The sequence below is a fragment of the Natator depressus genome, chromosome 2 (genome assembly GCF_965152275.1).
Source record: "Natator depressus isolate rNatDep1 chromosome 2, rNatDep2.hap1, whole genome shotgun sequence".
In the NCBI taxonomy this organism is placed as follows: Eukaryota; Metazoa; Chordata; order Testudines; family Cheloniidae; genus Natator; species Natator depressus.
The window spans coordinates 244,722,601-244,749,493 of record NC_134235.1 but is presented as its reverse complement, the minus strand read 5'-3'; the positions used below and the strand labels follow the sequence as shown (position 1 = coordinate 244,749,493).

Sequence of the window (26,893 nt, the reverse complement as noted above, 5' to 3'; positions counted from 1 at the left end):
ATGGCGCGGGCGGCAGGGGCCCGGGGTGGCCGCGGCGGGAGCCGGCAGCCGGGCAGGCTGCAGAAGCTGCGGCTGGCAGTGCAGGAGTTCGTACAGGCGGCCGGGGGCCTCTCCCCTCCTCAGCCCGGGGTCCAGCCCGCGGGGGGCCGGGGCAGGAGGAGCCGCCGCGAGCTGAGGAAGGAGAAGCGCAGGCTCAAGCGCAGCCGCCGCCGCCGCCTGCACCACCAGGAGCCGGACGCCGGCGAGGGGCCGAGCGAGTCAGGGGCTGGCCGGGGCGGGCAGACGCAGGGCGTGGGGCAATGCCCCCTCCACGGCGCGGCCCCGGCCTCGCCGCTCCGGGGACACCAGCCCCGGCCGCGCCCCCGCGAGGCAGCGAAGCGGCTCCCCCAGAAGGGACCCAGCGCCGCCGCCGCGGCCTCTGCGCGGAAACGGGCCTTGCTGGCGGCCAACGAGGAGGAGGAGAAGGAGATCCGGCGGCTGGAGCGGCGCCTGGGGCTCAGCAAGCGCAGGAAGGCGGGAGCCTCCTCCCTGCCGCAGAGCTTCGCCCGGGATGGGCTGGGCTACGTGCTGGGGGCCCTGGAGCCCGAGGCCACCCTCTGCGGCCTGTATGAGGAGAGCAGCGAGGAGGAGGCGGCTGGTGAGCGGCCCCTAGATCTGGATGAGGGGAAGGATGAAGTTGATAAGGAGGATCTAGACCTGGAGTCCCTAGATGATGATCAGGAGGGGGAGCTAGATGGGGAGGAGGAGGAAGAAGAGGAGGGGAGGATGGAGGACACTTTAGAAACCTCAGGGGAGGCCGATATGGAAGGAAACTGGGAGGATGAGCGGAAAGGAAGCAGAAAGTTGCCCATGTCTCCAGAGGATTGTGGCGACCATAAACCCTGCAAAGCCAAGACCTCCAGAGAAGAGCAGGTACGTTGCGGGCAGGTTTTGCATCAAATAGCTTCAGGCTTTTCAAATACAATTTTGCACCCTTCTCATGAAGTTTCACTTCGGATCTGAGTTTTGTAAGGGATTGGAAATTGCCCCGACCAAGACATGCTATGTTCAGTAGACTGATGAACTGAGGACAATTTTATGCTATGTATTACAGGGTGACGTTTCCTGACGCTATGTGGATAGGGCAATGCCCTGAAGCATGAGCATTGATAAACCTTGAAATGTATATGGAGGTTCTTGTTATGATTTTGCTGTCATAGTTTCAGCATACCAGTAGGCCTACAGAAGCTAGTGATGGAAAAGACCTATCAGACCATTTATCCCATCGCTGACGGAGGATGTATCAGATACAGTATTGAATTGTGCATTTGTGAACACAGATGATACATTTGGGGCCCAAGCACGCTTTTTGGAAGGCTTGCATAATTCCCGTTGAGTTCTATGGGTGTTGTGCACTTGAATAACTTGGAGAATTGGGACCTTGATTTGAGTTGATCCTAAGTGATAAGCTGGTGCATGTTTCTTTTTTGGATGCTGTTCAAGTTAGCTCCTTTAGCATAATTTTGTACTACGGGTGTTGCATTACAATTAAAAAAGCTTCATAGTGATTAGAAATAAACCTATGGTATACTTAATAACCCCATTTCTTATATTTAATTAAAAGATACTTTCAAATGAATATGAATTTATTTTTAAATAAGATTTTTTTTTTGTAACACACGGCCCTATTTTCTTGTCTTTCTCTTTTGATAAGAGTCTTTGCCATAGAGCTACGATGTATGTTCCCCCTCCAGCGAGAAGAGTTGATGAGACAATGGATGACAAAAAGAGGGAAGAACTGGGAAGACTGAAGAAAACCGTGAAAGGATTAATTAACAGGTAATATAACATGTGAAAGTTGTTTAATTATTAGGCTATGTTTACAGCAGCCACTGCTCAAGCCAGAGAGGGGAGTGGGTATGAGTTCTTTCTTGCAAACTGATTTTTTAAAATAAAAGTCAAATTTTGTGCATGCCGTCTTTGATAGTATCTTTTTTTATTCTCAATTATTTTGGAGAAAGTACATTTATAGAAGTTGAAAAATCTATTAAAGAAGATATGTATTGATTGATAAATGAATTTAAAACTTTGAGTTGAATTCCACAAACACTATTAGGTGTTGTAGGCCAAACATAATTCCATGGACATCAGTGGGACTATGTGTGGTTTAAAAAAAAATTGTAGAATCTGGCCCTTAATTTGTATAATCTGCACATGAAAGAAGTAAGAGCATTAAAAAAATACTATTAAAACTGCTGAGCCTTGAATCTCAGGAGAAGTGTGTATCTTATACTACTGAAGAATAGGTTTACAGCAATAATTGTGCATTACCGTATATTTATTTGTGGCTTTTATCTAAAAACATTCAGTTGACATTAATTTTAGTCTGTGCCTGTGGTTCTCAGGCTGGTACGCAGGCTATGATCCATTGGTATGCAGAATAAGAATTCCTTATAACTACACTGACTAAATTGCAAACATGAGAATGAGTACTTTTGGATTTTAGATATGGTATGTTACGGTCTTTTGCGCATCACCGCTTAGCATCGTCAACTTTTTGCGAATACTACTACTTCATTTTTATATACAGTATCTCCTGAGAAGATGTGAACTAAATATTTGGGCATCTGAATTATTCTGATGAACAGGAAAGATCCAAAATCTGTTTCAAATATTTGTCCTTTTTTTCTTTTTGAGCTACTAGTTGAATAAAAGATTAAAAATAAAATATTTGTTGTTTTGGATTAAAAGCAATATTAAATTGGAAAAAAGGGGGGGTATATATACTCAGAAAGAAGAAATGGAAAGCTAAAGCAAACACTGAATTTTATTTCCCAATAGGTTGAGTGAACCAAATTTGGCCTCCATAAGTGGACAGTTGGAAGAGCTATACATGACTAACAGTAGAAAGGACATGAATGAAACTCTAACAGATGTTCTTATGAATGCTTGTGTTACTGCAGCCATAATGCCAGTTAGATTGATGATGGAGCATGTCCTTTTGGTCAGCATTCTTCATCATACTGTGGGAATTGAGGTAACTTTTTGCCTGGGCTTGTTTTATTTTCTAATCATGTTGCACAGTACTTTCTATGGTGCTTTATCCAGGTTCTTTTTTGAATGTGTGGTTTCTGAAATTGTTAGAACGTAAGTATATGGTATCCCTGAAATTACACCTCACTATATAGCAATATGGGCTGACTTGTGGTTGCAGTTATGGTTTAGTAGGCTCTCGCAAGTGACAAGCACTTATGCTTGTTACTGCATCTGAATGAGTAATTTCTTCTATAAATTATTGGTCACCTTTATAAAGTGTAACATATTTCAATGAGACCATTAGTGCCTTATATTCCTACCTGCATCTATCTGTATGTTGAAAAATTTCTTAAAGCTACTATTTTTTCCATCTTTAACTACAATTATCCAATCCTGTTCTATGGCTACTTTAGAACATCATTCTTGAGTCCTATATATCCAACTACAGAATTCATTAAAACCATTATAGAGTAAAAAAATCCACCTGCATCTGAGGAACCCCACTAAAGCCTGATCCTGCATACACTTACGCATGCATGTGAGTAGTCCCACTGAAGTCAGTGGGTTGGCTTGCAGCTATAAGTGTTTGCAGGATCAGGGCATTTGACACACATCAAGCAACTTTTTGAGGGTTAGTTGTATTTTCAGGCTTGACAATATCAGGTCAAAATAAACTTAAGCTTTGTCTACTAATATGAAGGACATGTTGGAACAGGTAATGTCAAAGGGAAGTTATTGCAGGAGTTTAGATAATTTCACTGAAACTTTTGCCAAGAGACAATGAGCTGTTTCAGGATGCTGTTCCCATAAAGCTTTATTGTGATTCTGTAATGCAGAAACATAACTGAAAGAACTCATATAAAAGATATATTCAAGTAGTTCTTGCGTCTGTAATGTGTTGACCTTGATGAGGTGGAAATATTTCTGTATTAGCTGTTTTAAAAAACAAACTAAATATCAGAGGGGCACAACCATGTTAACTTTTCTATGTGCAACCTTTGCATTATAGTAAATTTATTTTTACTCCTTTTGTTCCTTTAAAGGGTTGTTCTTACCCCACATTTGACTTGAAAATTTTGGCACTGTTTTAATAGTAACCTCCATCTTTTTATAAGTTTAAAACTATTAAATGTAGTCAACCAGTTTCTAGATTCTCACATAGACCATTGACATAGTTGTGATGTAGACTTCAGAAGCTAATTGGGACTACTTGAATGCATTATTAAGCACTCAAGTTTGTTCTCTGAAAAAGATACAGGATGCGCCCCCTCTTCCTCCTCCCCGTCCCCACCCCCGCAGCAGCAGAGTTTGGGTGTGGGAGGGGGCAGGGGGTTGGCTGGGACACAGCCAATGGGAGCTTTAGGGGCGGTGCCTCCAGGAGGAGGCACCACGCAGAGCTGCCTGTCCATGCCTCCGCCTAGCAGCTGAGCAAGGGGGATGTCGCCGCTTCCAGGGAGCCCCCCAGGTAAGCGCCACCCAGAGCCCTCCTCACCTCATCCCAGGCCCCAACCCCTTTCCCACACCCAAACTCTGCTGCTGCTGGGGGGGAGGAGGCGCAGAGCCAGGTAGGGAGCCTGCTGGCCCCACCAACCCCCCTAGCACCAGCAGAGATCCTCCGCCACGCACTGCTGCCTGCGTCCCCCTAGCACCAGCGGGTTTCCGGGGCCACATGCCGCCACCCTCCCCCAGCACCCACAGTGCCCCTGGGCAAATTATCTTCCTCCCCACCCCCCAAGTTTTAGTCAGGGGTATATGGTAAAAGTCATGGACAGATCAGAGGCCGTGAATTTTTGTTTACTGCCTGTGACCTGTCCGTGACTTTTACTAAAAATACCCATGACTAAAACGTATCCTGAATTATGAGTGATAATGAGTAGCATTAGTCTGGCAGCTGGAAGCATGGCAATCTATGTTGCATTGAGAAATGTTTCCAGTTTTCGTTGTCTAAACAAATCTTTTCTAGTAAGTCGTTAGCTTGATTTCATCAAGCCTGCTTTTACTACCAAATAAAGGTATAAAAAGATAACTGAATTATATATGTAAATACATAATTTCAAGTAAAGTGAAATGGATACCAGGCAAATAATATGTTTCTTAAAAAATATGTATGGAACTGATAGCTTAGAGTTCATATAGAAAATCAATGTTGGCTGATGGGAACAACAGTTTTCCTATAAGCTAATTTTTGTTTGTTTCCCATTGCTTATGCTTTTTGCAGGTAAAACTGAGGGGGTGGGGGGTCTACATATGCAAAATGCTTAATTGGTTTCTAATATTCTTTTTCTTTTCATACAACTGTTGCCAGGTTGGTGCTCACTTTTTGGAGGCTGTGGTGAGGAAATTTGATGAATTTTATAAAAGTGACACTGAAGGGAAAGAATGCGATAACCTGTTTGCCTTGATTGGCCATCTGTATAACTTTCACGTAGTGCATTCGCTGCTGATCTTTGATATTCTCAAGACGCTTGTTAGCACTTTTACAGAAAAGGACATTGAACTGATTCTGCTCCTTCTGAAAAATGTGGGCTTTTCCTTGAGAAAAGATGATGCTTTGGCCCTGAAGGATCTGATTAGTGAGTCCCAGAACAAAGCAAATGCTGTGGGGAAGAAATTTCAGGACCAGTCGAGGGTATGTATGCATTTTGAATACGTTCGGGCACAAACTTCCCAGCGTGAACAGAATTCATCAGGGACTTGGTTAAATCTGTTAATTTGCCAAATTGTTTAATTTTTGTATTAAGTTTATCTATTAAAATTGTTTCACGCGATAGTCTGATTAGACCTTAAGATAGTGTTAGCATCCAATTAGATTATTGTTGCATTAGCTTACTTAACATATAGAAAATAATGAGCACTTAAAAGTTTGTTCTCAGAGCATAGACACCAGCATGCCCTGAAATAGTTGTCTGCTTTGTGTGTTATGCAAATGATGATGCATCTACTTCATGAATAATACAGTTTGTACACTTAAAAGTCCAAAATAATTCAACAGCTGTAGTATTGTTTAGCAAAATTAGATTTGAATCTAAACTTAGCACAAATACATGTAGTGGGAATTAAAATGAATATTGGTTTTTAGCTAGTATTCTTTATATGTGAGGTCATAATCTAGATTCCAGAATGTATTGCTAGGTGAGATGCTTATGTATGCGCAGTAATACGTTCAAGATACATTTTCCACTTGTTAAATAACATTTTTTTCCAGCACGTCTGCCATACTGTTGTTTCTTTTACCCATAGATTCGCTTTATGCTAGAGACGATGCTGGCACTAAAAAACAATGACATGCGGAAAATCCCAGGTTATGACCCTGAGCCAGCTCAGAAGTTGCTCAAGCTGCAGAGAACACTGGTAAAAACGTTTTTTAGTATGTTAGTGGGCGCTGTTACTTCTCCTAAATCATACTTTTGGAAGTAATTGCAAGATCCTTTTTTAAGCTACTAGTAAAATAGTGTAGACCAGATGATTTGCTAATATTACTTTGGAATTTGTGTAACAGCGCAGGTTGAACAATACATTGTGAAAAGTGCCTTTTGTCCGCAAGAATTTCAAATGACTTTACGGACTGTATACAGAGAACACCACTGAAATGCAGCCATCTCTGAATGTTAGTCAGCACCCAACACACTGCAAAACATTTAGAGAAAGACATTTTTTTATCCAAGGACACTGAGACAAATCCCTGTGCCCACAGACAGTCTTGTGGGATCTTTTGATGTTTGTGTAGAGCAGACCAAGATCTCATCCCTGGTGTTGAGTTCCTGCAACTCCCATTGACTTCAGCAGGATTTGTGAATGCTCAGCCTTTGAGAATCAGGCCATTCATTTTTAAGATCTTATTTGAAAAACCCCACACAGTAAAATATGTACCTCTGCAGATTGAGAAGCTGCTATTCTCCTCAGGATTTTACTTTGGTTCTAGAGAGTCCATGTATCTTAGACATGAGGCTTACACCATTAAGTCACTCTTCTGGTTCACTGTTGGGCTTTTTTTTCTGAAATTTGTGTAAATACAGAACACAGATGTCAGGAATTTAATACAGTAAGCTAGAGCCAGACATGTTGCAGGCAGGTGCTGTAGAACCTTTTACACAGCTCTGCTAGTGCACTTGTAACATCTCTTCCCTTGTACTCGTTTCTTGATCAAGTATTAACTGTACCAGAACTTTTGGTGATTTTATGTGAACAAAAATGTCCATTAGAAAATCGGACATTACAGTTTATTTTTAATTTACAACTCTAGATTAGAATTTGAACAAAGGTGTTGAGTTGGTGGATGGAGATAACCCACTGGCTCTGTCTTTTTGGTTGGAATTCATTTTTCTTTTTTAAATGCCACGAGCTCCTGGATTTAGGCACGCTCTTGTGTTGTAAATCAAAATAAATGAGAAGTATGTTGATTTTGGCAGATCTTGTTTGGAGAGAGAGATTGTGGGGAGAAAATCTGAGAGCATAGTCGGGAAACGTGTTAAATTATGCCGTGATCTAAACCCTTTGTTAGGGAAAATAAGTCTCTTTGGAACTGAGAACATTTTATTGTTATAAAAGGTTCACAACAGTGGCTCTGGAAGAGAGACTCAACTTCGTGTGTCATTGGAATCTCTCCTCAATGCTGACCAGGTTGGCCGTTGGTGGATAGTAGGGTCATCTTGGAGCGGAGCACCAATGATTGATGGTACTAGCAGCAAGACTCAGCACAAATTGCCTGTTGGAAAGGTAAATATGAAGATTGCTATTAATCGTTGAAAGTGCCAAGACAATTTTGTCTTTGAGAAACATGAACAAATATCCTTGTGATACTGCGGTTAGTATTTGGACTTACGTTTGCCCTAGCCCTGAAATTCTCTCTTCCACCTTGTGGATTTGTAAACGACTTTGTGGTGCACTGTCATGTGAAATGGAAAAGGCAGACTCAAATTGGAAATGGATTCTACAGTCTGTAGCCTTATAGGTAGGGCCAGCTGTACCCCTAGAAATCATATGGGTGAACTATTTTTAAAAGTGCATAGAAACATGGTGAGAAGGGCATGGCCACTTAGAGAAGGACTGCTCATTTCATCACTTCCAGTCCAGTTTTGCTGGTCAGTTATCTGATCTCACTGCATGGAGGCCAAGTCCTGATACTCCTTATGTTCATCTCCAGTGGTAAGGTCACTAGGTCTTTGGACTGTTGCTTCACAACTCATTCCAGGTATGTGTATATATAATCATATCAGAAAAGTTTCACTGAAATAGGTTTCCTATAGCAAGTAAATGTTATCGTTAGTAAATGTTCTTTAAACGTGTTTCTTTTCAGATGAGTTCAAAGATACTGGAGCTTGCTCGTAAGCAGCGAATGAACACAGACATCAGGAGAAATATATTTTGTGTCTTGATGAGTAGTGAAGACTTTTTGGATGCATTTGAAAAACTTTTGAAGTAAGTACACACCAGGATCCTGTTGAAACCCAGGGACAAATAGAAGTGCTATCTGGGCTGGAAACTTTTCAGGTTGCCTCCTTGCCAGTCAGGGAGAGCAGGGGAAGTTGTGCGCAGGGTAAGTGACGTCAGGCAGAGCAGCATAGAACTGCTAGTCTCGCCAGATGGGAGGGTGCCCAGAGGGACTAAGTGAGAATGGAGCAAAGAAAACTGATCTGGCTCAGGAGTAAGGAGTGGAGAAGGGGCCAAGCAGTGCAGCAGAACTGAGCTGCCAATCAGATGGGGGAGAATGGGCCAAGATGTTGTCAGCCATAGGAATGATGCCAGGGAAGAAAGCAGTGCAATCAGGGAGAAGTTAAAACTGAACCTCATTTTGAATGTGTCGTGTATTACAGCTCTGATCAGAGGTCTGTGGTGACTGGTAAGGGAGAGATTGGGTCTGGGCTTTGTTGCGACTGTTATATAAATCAAAGGGAGTAACCTTTGCCAGAATGGCAAGCAACAGTTTAATTTGCAAATCAAATCAAAATAGGCTTTTTGGTAAAGTCAACTATAATTCCATTACGCTGTTTCTATAAAATACAACTTTATTTTTAGACTGAGATGGAGTCTTTTTGGTACTTCGGTACAGCCTTTTCTGTTGCAAAAACTTAGCTGTTACCAAAGCAGAGGTCTGGCAGTTTTATTTGGAAATCAGTCCTTGACTTAGTACTGGCTATTTAAACACGTGTGTACAAAGTGATGTACACACAGACTTGGATGATGTAAAAACTATTTGAAAAATACCTAGAATACATTACACTAGCCTGTTTGGTGGTTTTTTTTTTGTTTTTTTTTTGTTTTTTTTTTTTTGCAGAGGTATGTGTTAATACCAACTAAAGGCCCTTATAATCAGAAAGAATGTGGCATAGAACAATATGCTAAAATAAGGATTATGATAAACATAAACATGTTTTCCAGAATTATAGAAATCTAAATTTCCTTGTCAGTCTTTTAGGGAAATGTCTGAGAAATCCATACAGAAAGCTGTGCTTATTATTATGCTTGCTGATAGAGCCACTGACAGATCCATCAGCTAGACTACAATGGGTGTACAATAGATTTGTGCAGGATGGAAAAGTTCTAGCTCTCTTTGACATAGTAGACTTTCTGATGCTGTCACATAGAAAATTAAAACATTTTTAGGAATTGTGACACTCAAGGTACAGTAAAAGCTGTGTTTTCTAGCACTTTATAAACCAAAAAACTCTAGAAATTGGCATTTTGGGGTGCTGGATCCAGGCAGCGCTCACCTTGGCAGCTCCCCACAACCAGCGACCTGTCCCTAACGCTCCTAGGTGGAGGCGTGGCCCGGCGTCTCTGCGCGCTGCCTCCACCTGCAGGCACCGCCCCCACAGCTCGAATTGGCCACGGTCCCCGGCCAATGGGAGCTGCAGAGCCAGCGCTTGGGGCAGTGTGGGGTCAACGCGTGGACCCACCTGGCCGCGCCTCCACCTAGGAGCAGCAGGGACATGTCGCCGCTTGCGGGAAGCCGCACGAGGTGAGCACTGCCCAGATCCACCACCCCGAAACTTCTCCCGTGCCCCTGCCCCGAGCCCCCTACCTCACCCAAACTTCCTCCCAGAGCCTGTGCCCCACACCCCCTCCCATACCCAGACCCCCAGTCTTGAGCCCTCTTAGTTATCCAGACTTTTTGCCTAACCAGCAACCCTGATTTCCCCAACATGCCAGATAACACGGCTTTTACTGTAATATGACTCAGAAACTTTCTGGCCAGAATTTAGGTGAAGCAGCAGTGAATATAGGCTGTTTTAAACTTGGCCTGCACACCACTTAGATAAAGTATCATGTTGTTGTGCACTGCATTAATCACAACTTTAGTCTCGTAGTTCTGAATATCAATACCTTGTCTTTTAAAAGTTTGAATTTATTTTGAAATATATTTTCAAATTTTTTCAAATTTTGTTTACTATTTGCTAATGCCTTTTGGGAGTTAATCTCAAGCTTTTGCTGCTGCTAATTGTGAGCTACTTCAGCAGTATCTTCCCGGGACTCTAGGTTTCTATGGTGGAATCATAGAAATATAGGGGTGAAAGGGACTTTGAGAGGTCATCTAGTTCAGCCCCCTGTGCTGAGGCAGATCCAAGCATACCTAGACCATCCCTGACTGGCGTTTGTTTGACCTCTTCTTAAAAACTTCCAGTGATGGGGATTCCACAGCCTTTCTTGGAAGCCCATTCCAATGCTTAACTACCTTATCATTAGAAAGTTTTTCCTACTATCTAACCTAAATCTTCCTTGCTGCAGGTTAAGCCCACTACTTATTGTCCTAAGTGTACATGGAGACCTATTGGTCAGTGTCTTCTTTATAACAGCCTTTAACACACTTGAAGACTGTGTTGTCAGGTCCCCTCTCAGTCTTCTTTTCTTAAGACGTAAAATGCCCAGTTTTTTAAATCTTTCCTTATAGGTCACGTTCTTATCATTTTGGTTGCTCTCCAATTTGTCCACTGTTTCTAAAAGTGTGGCCCCAAAACTGGATATGGTTCTCCAGCTGAGGCCTCTTCAGTACTGAGAAAAGTGGGACAATTACCTCTCATGTCTTACATACTGCAGTTGTGTTAATGCACCCCAGAATGATATTAGCCTTTTTTGCAGCTGCATCATATTGTTCACTCTCATTCATTTTGCGATTGCTATTATTATTTCAGCAGTACTACTGCCCAGCCAGTTATTCCCCATTTTGTAGTTGTGCAATTGATTTTCTTCCTTAGTGAAGTACTTTGCACTTGTCTTTATTGAATTTCATCTTGTTAATTTCAGACCAGTTCTCCAATTTGTCAAGTTCATTTTGATTTCTCATCCTGTCCTCCACAGTGGCAGATCTCTTGAGAAGTACACAACCATCTAAGATTACTTAAATCCTTACTAACTAAAATTTGGTTGCACTGTATTGTGCACTGTGTGGAAGACCCAGGGGAGCTTATATTCTAGGCAGACAGGACAGTTCAGTCACATGAATGCCAGATGAAAGTCCAATTTCAAAGTGATACAAATAATTTTTGTGACTGACACTCTTTATATTATAACACTAAGCATTTTTCTTTTAAATTGGTTTTAGTGCTGCCAAATGTTTGACAGCACTCAGGACTAAATCATATTTATTTGCAGAACAGGTGCAGCACAAGGTACTGTTATTTGCCAGTGGGTCTGAATCCTCTTTTAGTTGGGCCAGCTGTACGAGTGAGAAGGCAATTCAGTCATTGGTCTTTCTACTGAGGCAGCCAATGAGTGTGCCAATAAGTGCAGATTGTGTTTTTGTAATTATTGTTGGTGTTCTTAAAGTAGACATTTTCTATTAGGAACTGGACTGAACCCACCAAACTCATTTCACTTAGATAACCCAGCCACCATCTAATCACTGTTTTCAATTCACTATCTGGAGTAGATTTGATTTGGTGACCAAGAGATAAAAAAGTTCATATCATCAACCAAAAAAGGTTTTAAAGATGTATTCTTTCTCATTCATAGCTTTTTCCTAGAACTTAAGGGCTCCGGGTCCTGTCTGTTCCCATTAACCCTGGCAAGGATGTATATAAAAGCAGCCATTTCCTCCCAAAATCATAGTAAAGAATATTAGCCAATCTGAGTGGGGATCCCAAGGCTTTTAGCTCACTCCTTATCTTCTTCCTTATACAGTTCATCTCAGTTCTCCAGGCCTCAGCTCTTGCCACAGTAATACGACTCCTCCCGAAGAGGGAGGACAGATTAGCTATCCATGATTGCAGTGCCACTGCTTATCACTTTCTGACAGGAAGTGCAAATATGGAAAGTCACCTTCATTTTGCTCCACAGAAGCTGATAGAATGTCTGTCATTCTCCTCTTGCCCAGGATTGTTTGGGTCACTCGGTCATGCTGCATACATAATGTTACTCTCCATGACAAAACTGCTGTCCTATACTGCTGATAACTTATTTCAATTTAAACCTTTAAGGATTCCATTTCAGTTGCAATAGAATGGTCGTCTTAGTTTAGAGAAATTGCCAGTGGCTCTTACTTTAAGGCAGTTAGATTTCATTTAAACTCAGTTAATTATTTTTTACTGTTATTGATATTGCAGGCTTGGACTTAAAGATCAGCAAGAGAGAGAGATTGTTCATGTTCTCGTTGACTGTTGCCTACAGGAGAAGACATATAACCCCTTCTATGCATATTTGGCTAACAAGTTTTGTGAATACGATAGAAGATTTCAGGTAAACTAAGATCTGTTCCTACCTCATTGTGGTACTGTTTAAGTTGAGACTCTTTTGGGATTTCTATTAGAGGTTTGTCACTCTGGTTGCACAGATTTATTCCATCACATAATACCACAGAAAAAGTCTCTCTGCCTACACAACCATTATAAATAAATAAATTAAAATCTGGTGACTAGCTCATCACTTAAGGAAGCTTATTGAGCCACTTCTGGCCAGAAGGTAGTGGTTTAGCTAGGAGTGGAAATTTGGGTGGGCCCCAGCTTGTGGTGGTGGGCAGTGAACAAAGGTCTGACATCACAGCAATTCATTTATATTGTATATTATTATATTGCGTATTTGACTATGGCCACCCATCCCTCCATGTCTGGGGGAAAGGCATGTTGCATCTCTGCCAATGCAGAGGCAGTAACCAGAGGCACTTGGGAGCCCCTCCCCTGTAACCAGAGCCCATCCCCTGAGTGAGTGACCAAGAGGTGGTAGGGCCAAGAAGTGGCATTGTGACCTGACATACGGCCTTCTGCTCCCAGTCCTGGGCTTTGCTCCATTCCCCATCAACGCAAGCTCTGTCTCCATCCCACACCACTCAGCTCTGGTTACTTCCTTCCCATTGCCAGAGGTATGCCTTCCACGCTGGGGGTGAGTGGCTGGCCAGAACCTGATTGGCTGTTAGTTTTGGAACTGAGAGCCAATGGGGACCAGTAACGGGGGGGGGCGCGTGAAATCTGAGCCTGTGTTGATGAGGAAGCAGAACCGAACGGAGCAATATGAGACAGCAGCAGCTTTACTAAAACACTGCACCTCTTAGCAATCTGGTTCCATCTTTTTTTTTTTTTTTTTAAATCAGATTTGGGTGGGACTGGGTGTTAATCAGGGGAGCTGTGGCCCACCTGTGTCTACGCCCCTGACAGGAGGATAGGTCAGTATGTTACAATGGGCCTTTGGGAAGGATCTAAAGTAAGGAAACTGTGTGATGGAAAAGAAAGGTGTAAATATCCTGAAAAAAAAATCCCTTGCACCCAGAATAAACCCCTGCTGCATTTCAGTGGTAGGATTGTAAAAACTGAACCATTCAAAAGTGCTTCTCTCTTTCTATTGCAGTTACAAGACTGCTATTATTCTTAATGGAAAAAAAACCATGAATCAAAACTGTCACTATAAATATCTGTTACACAGAGTAGGGCCTTTTGGTATTTTGACAAAGAACATAGGAAGAAAATAACACTGGTGAATATTCTTGTGCATGTTTGCTTTTTCAACAAAAATATCCTGTTTTATATGTATAAAGTTCCAGAATGTTTGTTTAACCAATAAAATGTACTAGGTTTGCAAGAGTTTAGTGTTAGAGATGTACTTTAATGCATCAAATGTGACTAGATTAACAAAATATGTAACTGCTGCAGTTTGTATTGCCTTTGTGGACATGGTAGTCAGAAAAAATGAGCCTTAAAATCTTAAAACCTAAAATGGGCCTAATCCCTAATATATATAAATCAAGTGAAGACCCCTATCCTGAGGGACTGGGAGTAGACCCCTGTATCCACACAGAGCCCCGTTTAAGTAAGGGCTTAAGCAGGTATTTGTCCATGGAATTTGTGTAAATAGGATAAATTATCTATTGCAGCTAGCATGTCTATCTTGGTGTCTTCCAAAACATGTTGCTTGTGGTGTGGAGGAGTTATATAAAAGAGATTTGGTAGTGTTTTTACAACAATGAAAAAAATAATAAAATGCATATGTTAAGTGTGCTTCATTTTCAGTAGGCTTTTATGTAAACTGGTTCAACCACTTGCATGTTTTTCTTTTGGATTTACATATAGATGTATATTTTAATTCTGTGATTGCTAAACACTACCTGTATCATCTTCAAGCTACAGAGCAACTTCTAACATAAGTTTGCTGCTGCTTTGAGTAGTGTCCCTACTTGCACTTGAGGTGTGCATGTGCCTTCCAGCCAAGATTTTTCAGTAGCAGTGCCCATTCAACTTACACATGCACCCTATGGATTTTCATGCCCCATACTTGAAGATATATAGGGCTGTGCTGATGAACCGCCCTCCATTCCTTTTCAGCTGCCTCAGCCTGAGATGGAGCAATTTGTTGTGCCTACTTAAGTGCAGCTTCTACTTTTCTTGTCAATTTTAGACCTTTGCTTACTTTATTTTATTATTCTTTAGTTATTTTACATTATTTTGTTCCTGGTTTTTTGAGTGGGGATATTCCTTTTTTGTTTTTGCTGGGTTTGGGCTTGCTTCCCCCTCGTCCTCAGCAAGGTCCTTCCTTAGGAATCCTCTTTTTTTTTTTTTTTTTTTGTGGGCTATATCTAGATCCCCAGGCTTCAAAACATTGCCTGACTTGCCAGGAACCCGCCCCAGTGAGTGACAGCCATTTGTACTGTATCCGCTGCCTCAGGGATACGCATGTATCATCTAAGTGAAAAATTTGCACTAGCTTCAAGAGCTGCTCAAAGAAGTACACAGAAAAAGCTCCAGCTCCTTATGATGTAGTGCTCTGTTCATCCTACATCAGATCAGGGCTCGGAACCACACACACACACATATGCCTCTGAATGACCACAGTGCCCCATCAGCTTCTGTGGCTTGCTCACTCCCAGGTCCTCTAGGGACAGATCTGCAAGTGAATCTGAAAAACCTGCCTCCAAGATGAGTGCCAGGTCTCCTCAGAAAGATCACTCAAAAAGGTTTACCGTGCCGGAGACCCTCCACTCTGCGAAAGTGTCTGCAGAGGTCTCCGTACTGAGGAATTCTCTATGCCTAAGTCTTTGCTTCCACTGTCCATGATACCGAAGCCTTGGTACCATTGAAACTTGGGCAAGAGACTACCAAAACTATGCACTCTACAAAGAAGACAGTGCACTCTTCATCTTTCACTGCCTCACTGGTACCTAGATCATCAGTAGAGCAAGTACCAGAACAGTAAGTACAACCCTCAGTACTTCTACGACTGGGTCTCACCAGGTCTCCACACAACCTCACTCGGTACTGCAAGAGTTCAGGTTCTCAAAGAATCTGCTTGTTTCCAAGGAGCCTGAGTCTCCTTTGTTGAGTTTGGGACTCCCAGTACCACAACCAGTATTATCTGTGGTATCCCACCTTTTGCCAGTACCAACATGTTCTGAAAGATGGCCAGTTACTCCTTCATAGATTCCAAGGACAGAAGGGACCATTCTGATCATCTAGTCTGACCTCTTGTATAACACAGGCCAGAGAATATCCCCAAAATAATTCCTAGAGCATTTCTTTTAGAAAAAAACATCCTATCTTGGTTTAAAAATTGTCAGTGATGGATTCTCCATCACAACCTTTGGTAAGTTGTTCCAAAAATTAATTACTCTCACTGTTAAAAAGTTACACCTTTATGTCCAGTCTGAATTTGTCTAGTTTCAGCTTCCAGCAGTTGGATCATGTTATACCTTTCTCTGTTTGATTGAAGAGCCCATTTTATTTGTTCCCCATGTTGACACTTATAGACTGTGATCAAGTCATCCCTTAACCTTCTCTTTGTTAAGCTTGAGCTCCTGAAATTCAATCACCATCTGCCCCTCCACCAGGCTATGAAGAGGAGAGTTCTTCAGATTCCCAGGTTTATGTGCAGTGCTCTGCTGACCATCTGCCTATGTTGACTAACTGGAACCTGCACTGTTGAGGGACATTTCCAGGCTTCTACCATCAAAGTCTGCCAAACATCCCACCCATTATAATCAACCCTGCATGCCCCCTCTATTCCTGTGTGATCCTTCCAGTGGACATACTGGGATCCTTGGCTGCTTACCAACACGAGTTTTCTGAAATGCTAGTACTCATGTAAATCATCCCTTGATGACATTCTCCAGCTCCTTCTTTTCCTCCACAGCAATCTTTAAGGCAGGAGGATACATTCAAGGACCAGGAACGGAGAGCTGATGAGGCGGCTAAGCCACAGTCTAATATTTCTTCTTCCTCTCCAGATGAAGCTATCATCCCCCCCATCTCACATTGATGATTTCAAAGTTTCAAGATCTGATGAAGAGGGTGACAGACACCCTTCAGATCCAATTAAAAGAAGTGCAGGAGACACAGCACCAATTGCTTGACATTGTGCACACACCGTCATCAGCACGAGTTGCCCTTCCTATAAATGAAAGACTATTAGAGTCTGCCAAGTCCATTTGGCAGACTCCTACTACTGTCCTCCCTCCCAGCAAAAAGACCAGATAAAAATTATGATGTCCCAACTAGGGGCTCAGAGCTTTTTATTTTCCCACCCCACACCAAATTCTGCGTCCATGACTAGAGTAAATGAGTATCATAGTCAACATCATTCAAAGCCTATGCCCCCTTGACAAGGACCACAAGCGCTTGGATCTTTTGGGGATCAAGAGTTGTTCCTCTGTGACCCTACAGTTCCCAACTGCTAACTGTCAGGAGATTCTGAAAAAATACAATCACATTAATATGAAGTTTGGCTCTTTTATTGAACATCTACCACAAAAGCACAAAGAACCGTTTCAAGCCATCATTGCAGAAAGGCAGCTCTTGGCTAGAACAACCCTGCAAACTTCTCCGGGTTCAGCTGATAGGGCAGCTCATTCCATTGCTACAACCGTAGTCATGTACAGGGTGTGACAAAGTGAGACATTTTTGTAATATTTTTATGATTATGTGTGCCTCAGTTTCCCTCTGTACTTTGCATTGTTACCCAGTGGTTGCAGAACAGTTAAATCTACTCTTGGGGCAGAGCAAGAGACATGAGGTGCTGTGTTCTATAACTGTCTGGGGTGGAATCCATGGGTTGTTAAAAGGACTGGCTAAAACTGACCCATATCAATGGAGAATTCTGAAAGACAGTGGGAACCCCAGGGGGCCAGGACATTGACACCTAGCAACCAATAATCAAGAGGAAGGAGATTTTCCCCCACCTCTCAGCAGGGAAGCAGAGCAAAGGCCCCAGCTCAAGATCAATGGACCGAAAGGTGTCAGGATACTAAAATAAAAGTTGGCTTATGGTAGTGAGTCAGCAGCTCTCACCTGGGACTGACGGAGAGAAATGGAGAACTAGAGGCAGAAAATGATTCCATGGCAGCTTGGCTGGGTGGAACACTGGCTTGGCCAGAATGAAGTATGTATTAATCTTTGTTTCTCTATGCCAGTGGTTCTCAACCTATTTATGAGGCCCACAATGTGTTATGTGGGCTGCAGGTTGAGAACCACAGCACCCCACCCAGAGACCCCTCTGCAGAGCAGGGCCAGGAGTGGAGCCAGGCACGAGCAGCCGGACCCCGCCGGGTCAGGCAGCTAGGACCCCAGGCATGGGGTCAGGAGCAGAGCCCCACAAACAATGGGGGTGCTGTAGCACCCGCACAAACCCCTAATCCTGCCCCCCTGCAGTACTCACCAGCCCCTTGCTGGCAGAAGCACTCCAGCAGGGCTGTCACACGGTGTCTCTCCCTCAGCCAGCCCCGCCCCCTGCCAGACCAGAGCTGCGCATTTTGAATTTTATTTTTTAAGCATACAACTGAGCTGCAGCCTGCATGCAGCCCGCAGGTTGAGAACCACTGATCTGTGCTAATGTAAGCTCTTCTTTATCGTCTGTGTTCAACTGACTAATAAATCCCACTCTGTTTTGAAAAGGCTCCCTGGTGTCACTGCAAATACTTGCTAAGGTGCAGAGGTCCCTGAAGAGTGTAAAAGTCTCAGACCTAGGAATTTATCTCAGGTGGACTTGCTGGGCAGAGCTCACAGTGTGAAGCGGGAGTGCTGGATCCCAGAGGCTAACTGTTGGATTCACTGAGGCTGGGTGGGCTACCTGTAAGAAAGAATGGAACCTCTTGGACATCTGGCACAGTGAAGGAGTTCCTCTGTTTAAAAGCTGGGACATAGCACAGATCCTGTGGATCTGTGACACAGGGCATCATGGCTTCAGTCCTCAGGATTTCCCTGTGAAGTCCAGAACACAGTAGAGAGGACCTCACTTTCGATGGTCTAAAGTTATTCGGTGACACTACGGATGATTTGCTGCATGCTTAAAGGACTCCAGAGTGATCCTTCATTCGCTGGGCATATATACGCCTGCAAATAAAAAGAGGTTTAGTCAATCTCAGATGGTGCAGAGATTATGCCCTTCCCAATTCTCCATTTTCCACAGACCACCAGAGCCACCTAGAAAAAAACCCACATTTCAAAAGGGAAAATTTTAAACCGCTACAGCAACTTTGATCAGCAGCCTATGATGGCCAAACGTTCCTTTTGACTCCTCAGTTGAGAGCCATGAACATTTCTCTGATCCAGACCTGCTGCTGCACCATCTTACCTCACTCAATTTTCTACTTTTTGGTGATTGTCGCTCCCATTTTCACACCTCATGGATACAGATTATCTCCAACAGATGGGCTTTGGAGGTTATAATTTTGATGTACTCCATTCAGTTCTACTCCATCCCCCCATTCCATTTAATGGACCCCTCTGATGAATCTGTTTTGAAGTAAGAGGTTCAGTGCCTTTTCCGTTTTGGAGCAGTGGATCCAGTTCCCACTCAACACAAGAGGGTTTTATTCCAAATACGTTTTGGTTCTCCATAAAGAAGGGTGGATGGAAACCAGTTCTAGATCTGTGGATGCTGAATACCTTTGTCAAGGTACAGAAATTCAAGATAGTGACACTGTTCTTTCTCTAGATCTACTACTTTACAACCCTTAACCTTCAGGATGTGTATTTTCATATCACAATACACCCTTCTCACAAGAAATTTCTGTTCTTTTTGGTGGGTCCTTCCCTTTGAGCTAGCCACTGTTCCCAGGGTGTTCACAACAGTCGTGGAAATTGCATAACTTCATCAAGGGAAGTTAATTGTTTTCCTTTATCTCAATGACTGGCTCCTCAAGGGACATTCTTACACCAATGTCTAATTAGCAGTGGTCAGTCTCAGTCTCCAGCTCAGATTCGTGTTGTCCTCCCTCCTGTTGTCCTACCTTCAAAAAGGATAAAGTTTATAGGGGCCATTCTAGATGCTACCACAGCCAGAGAGGTTATCAGCCAGAGGTTCCTTGCACTGTCACATCTGATTGGGCAAGTTCAGATCAGTCCTCATATCACTGCCAGATCATGCCTGCAACTTCTCGGGCACATGACAAAGGGTACCCTTCTCATGCTTCATGCTCAGCTGCACCTGCATTGCTTCCAGGCCTGCTTCAGGTCAGTTTATACACCCAACAGGGACAGTCTAAACAAACTGCTCTTTATCCCCTATCATATTCTAGTTTCCCTCGAATGGTGAAAGAATCCAGACAAAGCATATTCCCAGAGGTCCCCTTCAACCACCCCCAACCCATTTACATTTTAGTTTCCGACATGTCCCTCCTCAGATGGGGAACTCATCTTCAGGACCATAATTTCCAGGGCAGATGGTCTGCCCAAGAGTCCACCTTACACATCAATGTTCTGGAACGCAGAGCTGTCAGACATGCCTGTCTGCACTTCCTATCCAGGATTCAAGGACAAGCATTTCACTTAACGACAGAAAATAGGGCCAGTATGTATTATATAAATTGGCAAGGGGTAGCAAGAGCCCTTTCCCTCTCTGCAGAGGCCATGAACTGGTGCATAGCCCACAATATCCTGATCTTGGCAATCTACCTACCCAGTCTCCAAAACACCATAGCTAACAGCTTCAGCAGACGCTTCGCTCAAAATCATGAGTGAGAACTAGACAAATCTGTACTCAAACAATTCTTAAATTGGGGATATCCAAAAACAGATCTTTTCGTCACCACAGATGATTGGAAACGCACACATTTCTGTTCAAGGGGAGGCTTGGGTTGCCACTTCTCTGGTGGAATGCTTTTCTCATCTCCTGGGCGAAGAATCTCCTATACACATTTCCCTTGCACTCACTGATCCTTAAGATCCTAAACAAAGTCAAGCAGGACAAAGCCACGGTCATTTTGATTGCACCAACCTGACAAATCTTTCCTTTTGACTGGCCATCGATCTTTCACTGACACCCAGTCTTCTCACACAGGACTCAGGGAATGTCCTTAGCCCAATCTGACTACATTGCGGCTCAAGGCCTAGCACCCGATGGTTCTCAGTGCTAGAACAATCTTGCTCCACAGCAGTTCAGAAGGTTCTGCTGAATGGTAGAAAAGATTCTACCAGAAAGACTTATCTTTAGAAATGGAAAAGGTTTTACCACTAGCATACTCACCATAGTTTTGTCTCCTAGTGCCTCTCTCATCTCCGAGGTGTTAGAATACTTACTTACTTTGAAGAAAGCACAGTTCCGTTAAAGTTCACCAAGCTGCCATCACAGCATTCCATTCTCCAGTAAAAGGTTTGTAGGTATTTGCTCCCCTTGTAACACTGAGATATATAAAGGGTCTGTAAAACCTCTTCCCTAATGTTAGACACCCTATTCCCATTTGGAACTTTTAATTTAGTTCTCAGAACTTTGAAGAAGCAACCCTTTTAACTGTTAACTTGCTCACTTATGAGCCTCTCCATGAAAACCGCATTCCTAGTGGCTATTACCTCTGCCTGAAGGGTTGCAGAACTGGAAGCTTTAATGACTGACTGTCCTTATACGGTCTTTTTCAAAGATAAAGTTTTTCTCTTCAACCACATCCACCTTTTTTACCCAAGCTTACTTCAGATTTTCATATCAATCTATCATTTATCTTCTGGTATTCTACCCCAAGCCTAATCAGTCAAAACAGGAAGCTGTCCTTCATAACTTGGATATCAGGAGAGTGTTGGCTTATTATCAGGACAGGACTAGGCCTGAGATTGGTTGTTTTTATGGTGGACAGAACTAAAGGGTTCCAGGGACTATCCAAAGGCTTTCTAAGTGGGTTTCTGGTTGCATACTCTCCTGTTACGTGGCTAATGTACCCTACCCCTCTAAGGTTGTTGCTCATTCCGTGAGATCGTACTGTGTCTGTAGCCCTGCTTAAGGATGTCTGTTAATGGAAAAAAGCAAGGCTAATACATGGGCTTTGATTCACACTTTCTCCAGGCACGAAGCCTTCCTGGGCAGGTGCTCCCTTTGGCTTTTCAGTTCTACACACAACCTTAGACTGAGTTCTGAAGCCCCCACCTTCTTTAGGGATACTGCTAATGAGTCACCTCTCATAGAGCACCCATAGGGACACTAGTCGAAGAATGAGAGGTTACTTCCTTGTACAATAACTGGAATTCTTAAAGATGTTTGCCCCTGTCAGTGCTCCACAACCTACCCTCCATCTGATCTTCCTGGGGCTTTGAGGAGCAGAAAGAATTGAGGGCAGTTCGCCCATGCAGCCCTATATATCCTTGGTATGAAGCATGAGAATACATAGGGTGCATGTGCAAACTGAAAGGGCACTGCTGCTAAAAATCTCCAATGGAAGGCAAGTACGCACCCCCAGCAGAGGACCCAGAAGGATACACATCTCAAAGTACTCCAGTTACTGTACAAGGTAAGTAATGTCTCCTTCATTTTGGTTTCCAATGCATTGCAAATGATCAAACAACCTTATTAAATAAGCTTAATAATGTGTTTTGTACTTAATAGCTGAATGGAAAGGGTGCCAAGGTAGCTTTGAGAGCCTGTTGTGATATAACATATTAATTATTTGACTTGGACTTCAATTTTTATTTTGTGTTTGTTTTTGTTTTGACACCTAGATGACATTCCAGTTCAGTATATGGGACAAAATCCGAGACTTGGGAAACCTGTCAACCACCACTTTCTCCAACCTGGTTTCTCTGTTGGCCCACTTGCTAAAGACAAAATCACTGTCCCTATCAGTCTTCAAGGTCAGCATAGTCTCTATTAAAGTACTTGTGCGCTTCCACCTCATTTGTTAGTTTTGTGGTAAATGTGTGTGTGTTCCTTGTTATCTAATCTGTATTACAGCTGCTTATTCAGTTTTGAAACAAATTATTCCGAACTTCCTAGCTAAGGTGAACTTTACTTGCCTGTTTTCTAAAACTGCCCCAAACGTAGGGATCTGATTTAGTTTCATACAAGTGGTTTTAATGGCCAAACAGATTAGATTAATTTACTTTTTATTTATTTATTTTTAAAAGAACTGTGGCCCAGTGGTTAGGGTGCTAGTCTGGGACTTGCAACACCCAGGTTAAATTCCCTGCCCTGCCACGGATTTCCTGTGCAACCCTGAACAAGTCACTTAATCTCTCTATCCTACAGTTTCCATCTGTACACTGTGGATAGTAGCACTTCCCTGCCTCACAGAGGTGTTGTGAGGTTAAGTTAATTAAAACAGATTGTGAGGCGCTCAGATACCCTGGTAATGGGAGTCACAGAAGTACTTAAGATGGCTATCCAGAAGATAAACAGAATTTGGGCTATTGCAGACAACAGTAAATTATTTATTGTTCGTTTTTTAAAAGAGAATCTGAGTTTAAAGAAATACTCAGATTTTCTTCCCCCACCCCCATTCCTATCTTTACTGGTGGCATTTCAGCCTCTTTCATGTATTGGATGTGCTGATGGAGTTGCTACCAGACAGACACATGCTCCTTATTGCTTCTGAAAGCCAGCAGTGAAGTTTGGGGCTATTACTGATAAGGATTGTTGTTGCTTTCCTTTGGGGAGGGCAAGATGCCAAACCATTTAAACAGTGGTTAAGACCTTGCTCCAAAAACCATCTCTTGATACTCATGACCTTGATAATTACTTCCTTATCTTGAACCTTCCTGTTTTGAGGAGGGCTGTGGGTGGAACCTAGGTTCCACTGATTTCATCAGCCTGGCCTACACGCAGCTTTTGTAGTGGTGTGACTGTCAGCTGGGGGCAGGGGAGTGATGGTTTTTCTGAAAGCTATACCAGTACAACCCCTAGCATGGTTGCAGTTTTACTGGTATAAAGATGCCTTAAACTGGTGTAACTTAGGGCACATCTTCACTAGCAATGTGTGTAGTCGTGGCATCGCGCTGGGAAAGAGCTCTCCCAGTGCTATTAAAAACACCACCTCCACGAGGGAAATAGCTACCAGCGCTGGGAGCACAACTCCCAGAGCTGGTGCACTGTCTATACTGGCACGTTACAGCACTGGAACTTGCAGCGCTCAGGGGATGTTTTTTCACACCCCTGAGCAAGAAAGTTGCAGCACTGTAAAGTGCCAGTGTAGACAAGCCCTTATTCCACTTCCCTTACAGGAACAAGCTCTACTGAAAAAAGAAGCTTTTATACTGGTATAACAGCATCCACATTAAGGGAGTTGTACCACTTTAACTGTACCAGTATAGTTAAAGAAGTCCAACTTTTGTGTAGACGAGCCCTAAGCTCCTAATTCATTCAGTCTGGGTATGGTATAGCCACTGCATTAATATTCTTAATGTGGACAGAAGTGTGGTGCCTATGCTGATTTTTAGTGCATCTGTCCGCAGCCTTTGGGGGCACTCAGATATGGCAGTGATAGTGTTATAATGTCTATAAATAAATATATTTAAAAATACTGCTGTGCATTGTGTGTCTTGGATTCACCTTTGGGGCCACTCTGCCTTAAATACTTTGAAGATACCTATCTCCTTGGTATCTGGTTGCCTTAGTATATCAGGTAGAGGTGACCAGGTTGTTTTTCAGTGGCTTCATTCCTTCCTGCGAGGTTTTAGAAGGCAGTGTTGGACGATTGCCATGCAATCAGAGTGCACTCTCATGCCAGATTCCACAAGATTCTGTTGTGTTGCCACTCTTGTTCAATATCTGAGGTCATGATTAGTCTTAGCTTTTCCTCTCTCAACTGTCAAATTATGCAAGGCATATTTTTTTGATTTATGATTTATAATTTATTTTTTATCATCCCTGGTCCTGTTAACTAGGTAGTTGAATTCAGTGAACTAGATAAACCCAAAGTCCACTTCTTGCGGCAAGTGTTATATATACTATTAATAAAAGCAGACTTGGAAGAACTTACCAGCATTTTTGGAAGGTAAGTGATCATTGATCTTCCCAGAGAACATTTGGTGAGTAGTGATTGGACACACAAAAGGGATTTGCTTATTTTATTTTTTTTAATTATCCATTGCTTACACGAAGCCCTTGACACCTCACTTCTTACAATGCAAGCTTTTTTGTGAAAGGTCCATCTCTTCTTATATGTTCATACAGCACCTGGCACAATGCTGCCCTGGTTTTAATTGTGGTCTGTAGGTGCTACTGCATTATAAATATATTATGGAATTTTACACACAACGTTAATACAAATTTTGAAATAATCAGTACATCAACTATCACTATCAAGCAAGAACAATAAAGCTGTTGATGCACATAGCTGACCTACCAGCCACCCCAAAAATCTTTACTCTGTGTGGAACTAGAATTCAGTCACACAGCAGAGTTGTTCTTGCTACAACATTTCCCTGTTGTAGAAAGGAAATAATGGAATTTATCGGGGGAAAGTTAACTCTCTAGCATTGCAGATCTTATCTAGAAATCTCCATTCTTCATATTAAAGGTGCAAGGGTTATTAAGTGAACACCTTTTAGAGGTAATCAGAGGAAATGTCTTAATCACGCTGAAGCGGCTAAAATTTAGACCTGATTCTTCCACTTGTATACCCACAATGGACGGCTGCGTATAAGTGTCTATGACATTAATTTTGTTACAGTCGGAATGCTTTTAAGATCTCATCCACTCTACATATTGGAACAATGCTCAATAAGGGTCACAGGTAATCTGGTCTCTTGACATGTTGTATATTTGTATTGCAGTCAGGACCTTAGTTTGTAAGCTATTCCATGAAGCAACTTTGCTTTTTTAGTTTGTTTTTAAAGAGCCATGGAAATGGTGCTATATAAATATTTAATAATGGAAGAGATAATAGTGTTTATTCTGTGGAATTAGATCTGCCAAAAATACTAAAGTAATAAAAGACAATGTTTACATTTGTAGAACTACACATAAAGTGGAAAGTCTGTATTGCCATGTACTGTCTTTCAAATTCTATTCTATCCATTAAAATGTGGGGGAGGTTTGCCACATGTTGCTTACATTTTTTACTATGCCCTAACTAATATTTTAAGTCAAGTCTCTTAAAAAATACTTTAAAATTCCAAACTACCTTTTGAGAAACAGATTGCATGTGAAGTATGTTCAACTGTTTGTCAAACCAGTGTAGGCCTGTTCTTGTTAATATTAAATTTAAAAAAAGTTGGGATTTTCCTGATAAATTTTCAGTTTGGTTTTTCTCAAAACCTGACAGCATAGCAAAAGAGACTTTATAACATTGTAGGAAAGTAGGAAACTGGAATTATTTCTGATTTGTGTGTGTGTCTTTTTCAGGTTAACTGACAACCCAAAATTAGGAATGTTGCGTGAAGGTTTGAAGCTTTTCCTTTCCCACTTTTTCCTGAAGAATGTACAAGCACACAAAAGTGCTGAAGAAGCCAGCTTACTAAAAGAAAGAGTTGAACTAGTAAGCAGGACTTTGCAAGCCAGAGAATCCAGATTAAAACTGTAGTTTTATTTTCAAATAAGCTTGCATGGAAAATAAGGACTTCATGAAAGCACAAAGCTGATCTTGACAATGTTTTTCACAGACCAAAGACTTGAGATGCTGAGCAGGATTGTAATGCTGCAAAGGACCCTATGTTTTGAGGTGATGTAGGATTGTACACTCCTAAAAAATGGTTTCAACTTTGGGGGAAAATAGAAACATAGAATACTGAAGAAGGAAAAAAGTATATATCTTTATACGTTGTTCATTGCTTTAAAAAGTATTGTCGTTCCCCCATCCACCTCCACTTTGTATACCTCATGTTGCCAGTTATCATCAGGCAAGATAACTGAGTTTCCTTTAAAGTTTAGTTAATACCATTTAATCAGTCAGCAGGTGATAGTGTTCAGCAACCCCAGGGTTCTAGCCTTCCTAATTCCTGTAAGATCATGGAGTAAGATTGGGTTTGATATTCAGACCTGTTCACTTTTTTACAGAATAAATAAAATCGAATTTTGTTTCTGTGCTATATTATGGTCTATGAGTTTAATGTGAAAACTTTTTAATAACATAATCGTATTATCTGTTGTAAAACAGGCCACTAGATGGTGCAGTCATTGGGGAGTAAGTCTTGTAACTACTCCCCAATTTTAAATAAAATTGAATCATAGAAGATATGGGTTGGAAGAGATGTATTGATTAACTCTATGCCTTGTTCACCTGCATCTCTATCAGAAAAAGATCTTTCGATGTTTCCATTATAAACCTTGG

The 26,893-nt window shown here is 42.2% G+C and overlaps 1 protein-coding gene across 1 annotated transcript; it reads left to right on the top strand.

Annotated features, from left to right (window-relative positions):
• Nucleotides 1–26,893, top strand: NOM1 (nucleolar protein with MIF4G domain 1). Its single transcript, XM_074946276.1, has 11 exons — nt 1–912; nt 1,694–1,818; nt 2,821–3,016; nt 5,321–5,644; nt 6,256–6,366; nt 7,564–7,731; nt 8,312–8,433; nt 12,555–12,687; nt 22,347–22,478; nt 24,507–24,616; nt 25,969–26,893. Exons 1-11 carry the CDS (start codon nt 1–3, stop codon nt 26,144–26,146), a joined length of 2,511 nt encoding a protein of 836 aa, XP_074802377.1. The 3' UTR covers nt 26,147–26,893.

What these genes read in the sequence shown, in the direction of transcription:
- NOM1 (XM_074946276.1), top strand. Translation starts at nt 1, where the DNA reads ATGGCGCGGGCGGCAGGGGCCCGGGGTGGCCGCGGCGGGAGCCGGCAG. An exon ending in GTGAAAGGATTAATTAACAG is followed by an intron (nt 1,819 to 2,820) that starts GTAATATAACAT and finishes ATTTCCCAATAG; the next exon opens with GTTGAGTGAACCAAATTTGG. An exon ending in ATCATACTGTGGGAATTGAG is followed by an intron (nt 3,017 to 5,320) that starts GTAACTTTTTGC and finishes AACTGTTGCCAG; the next exon opens with GTTGGTGCTCACTTTTTGGA.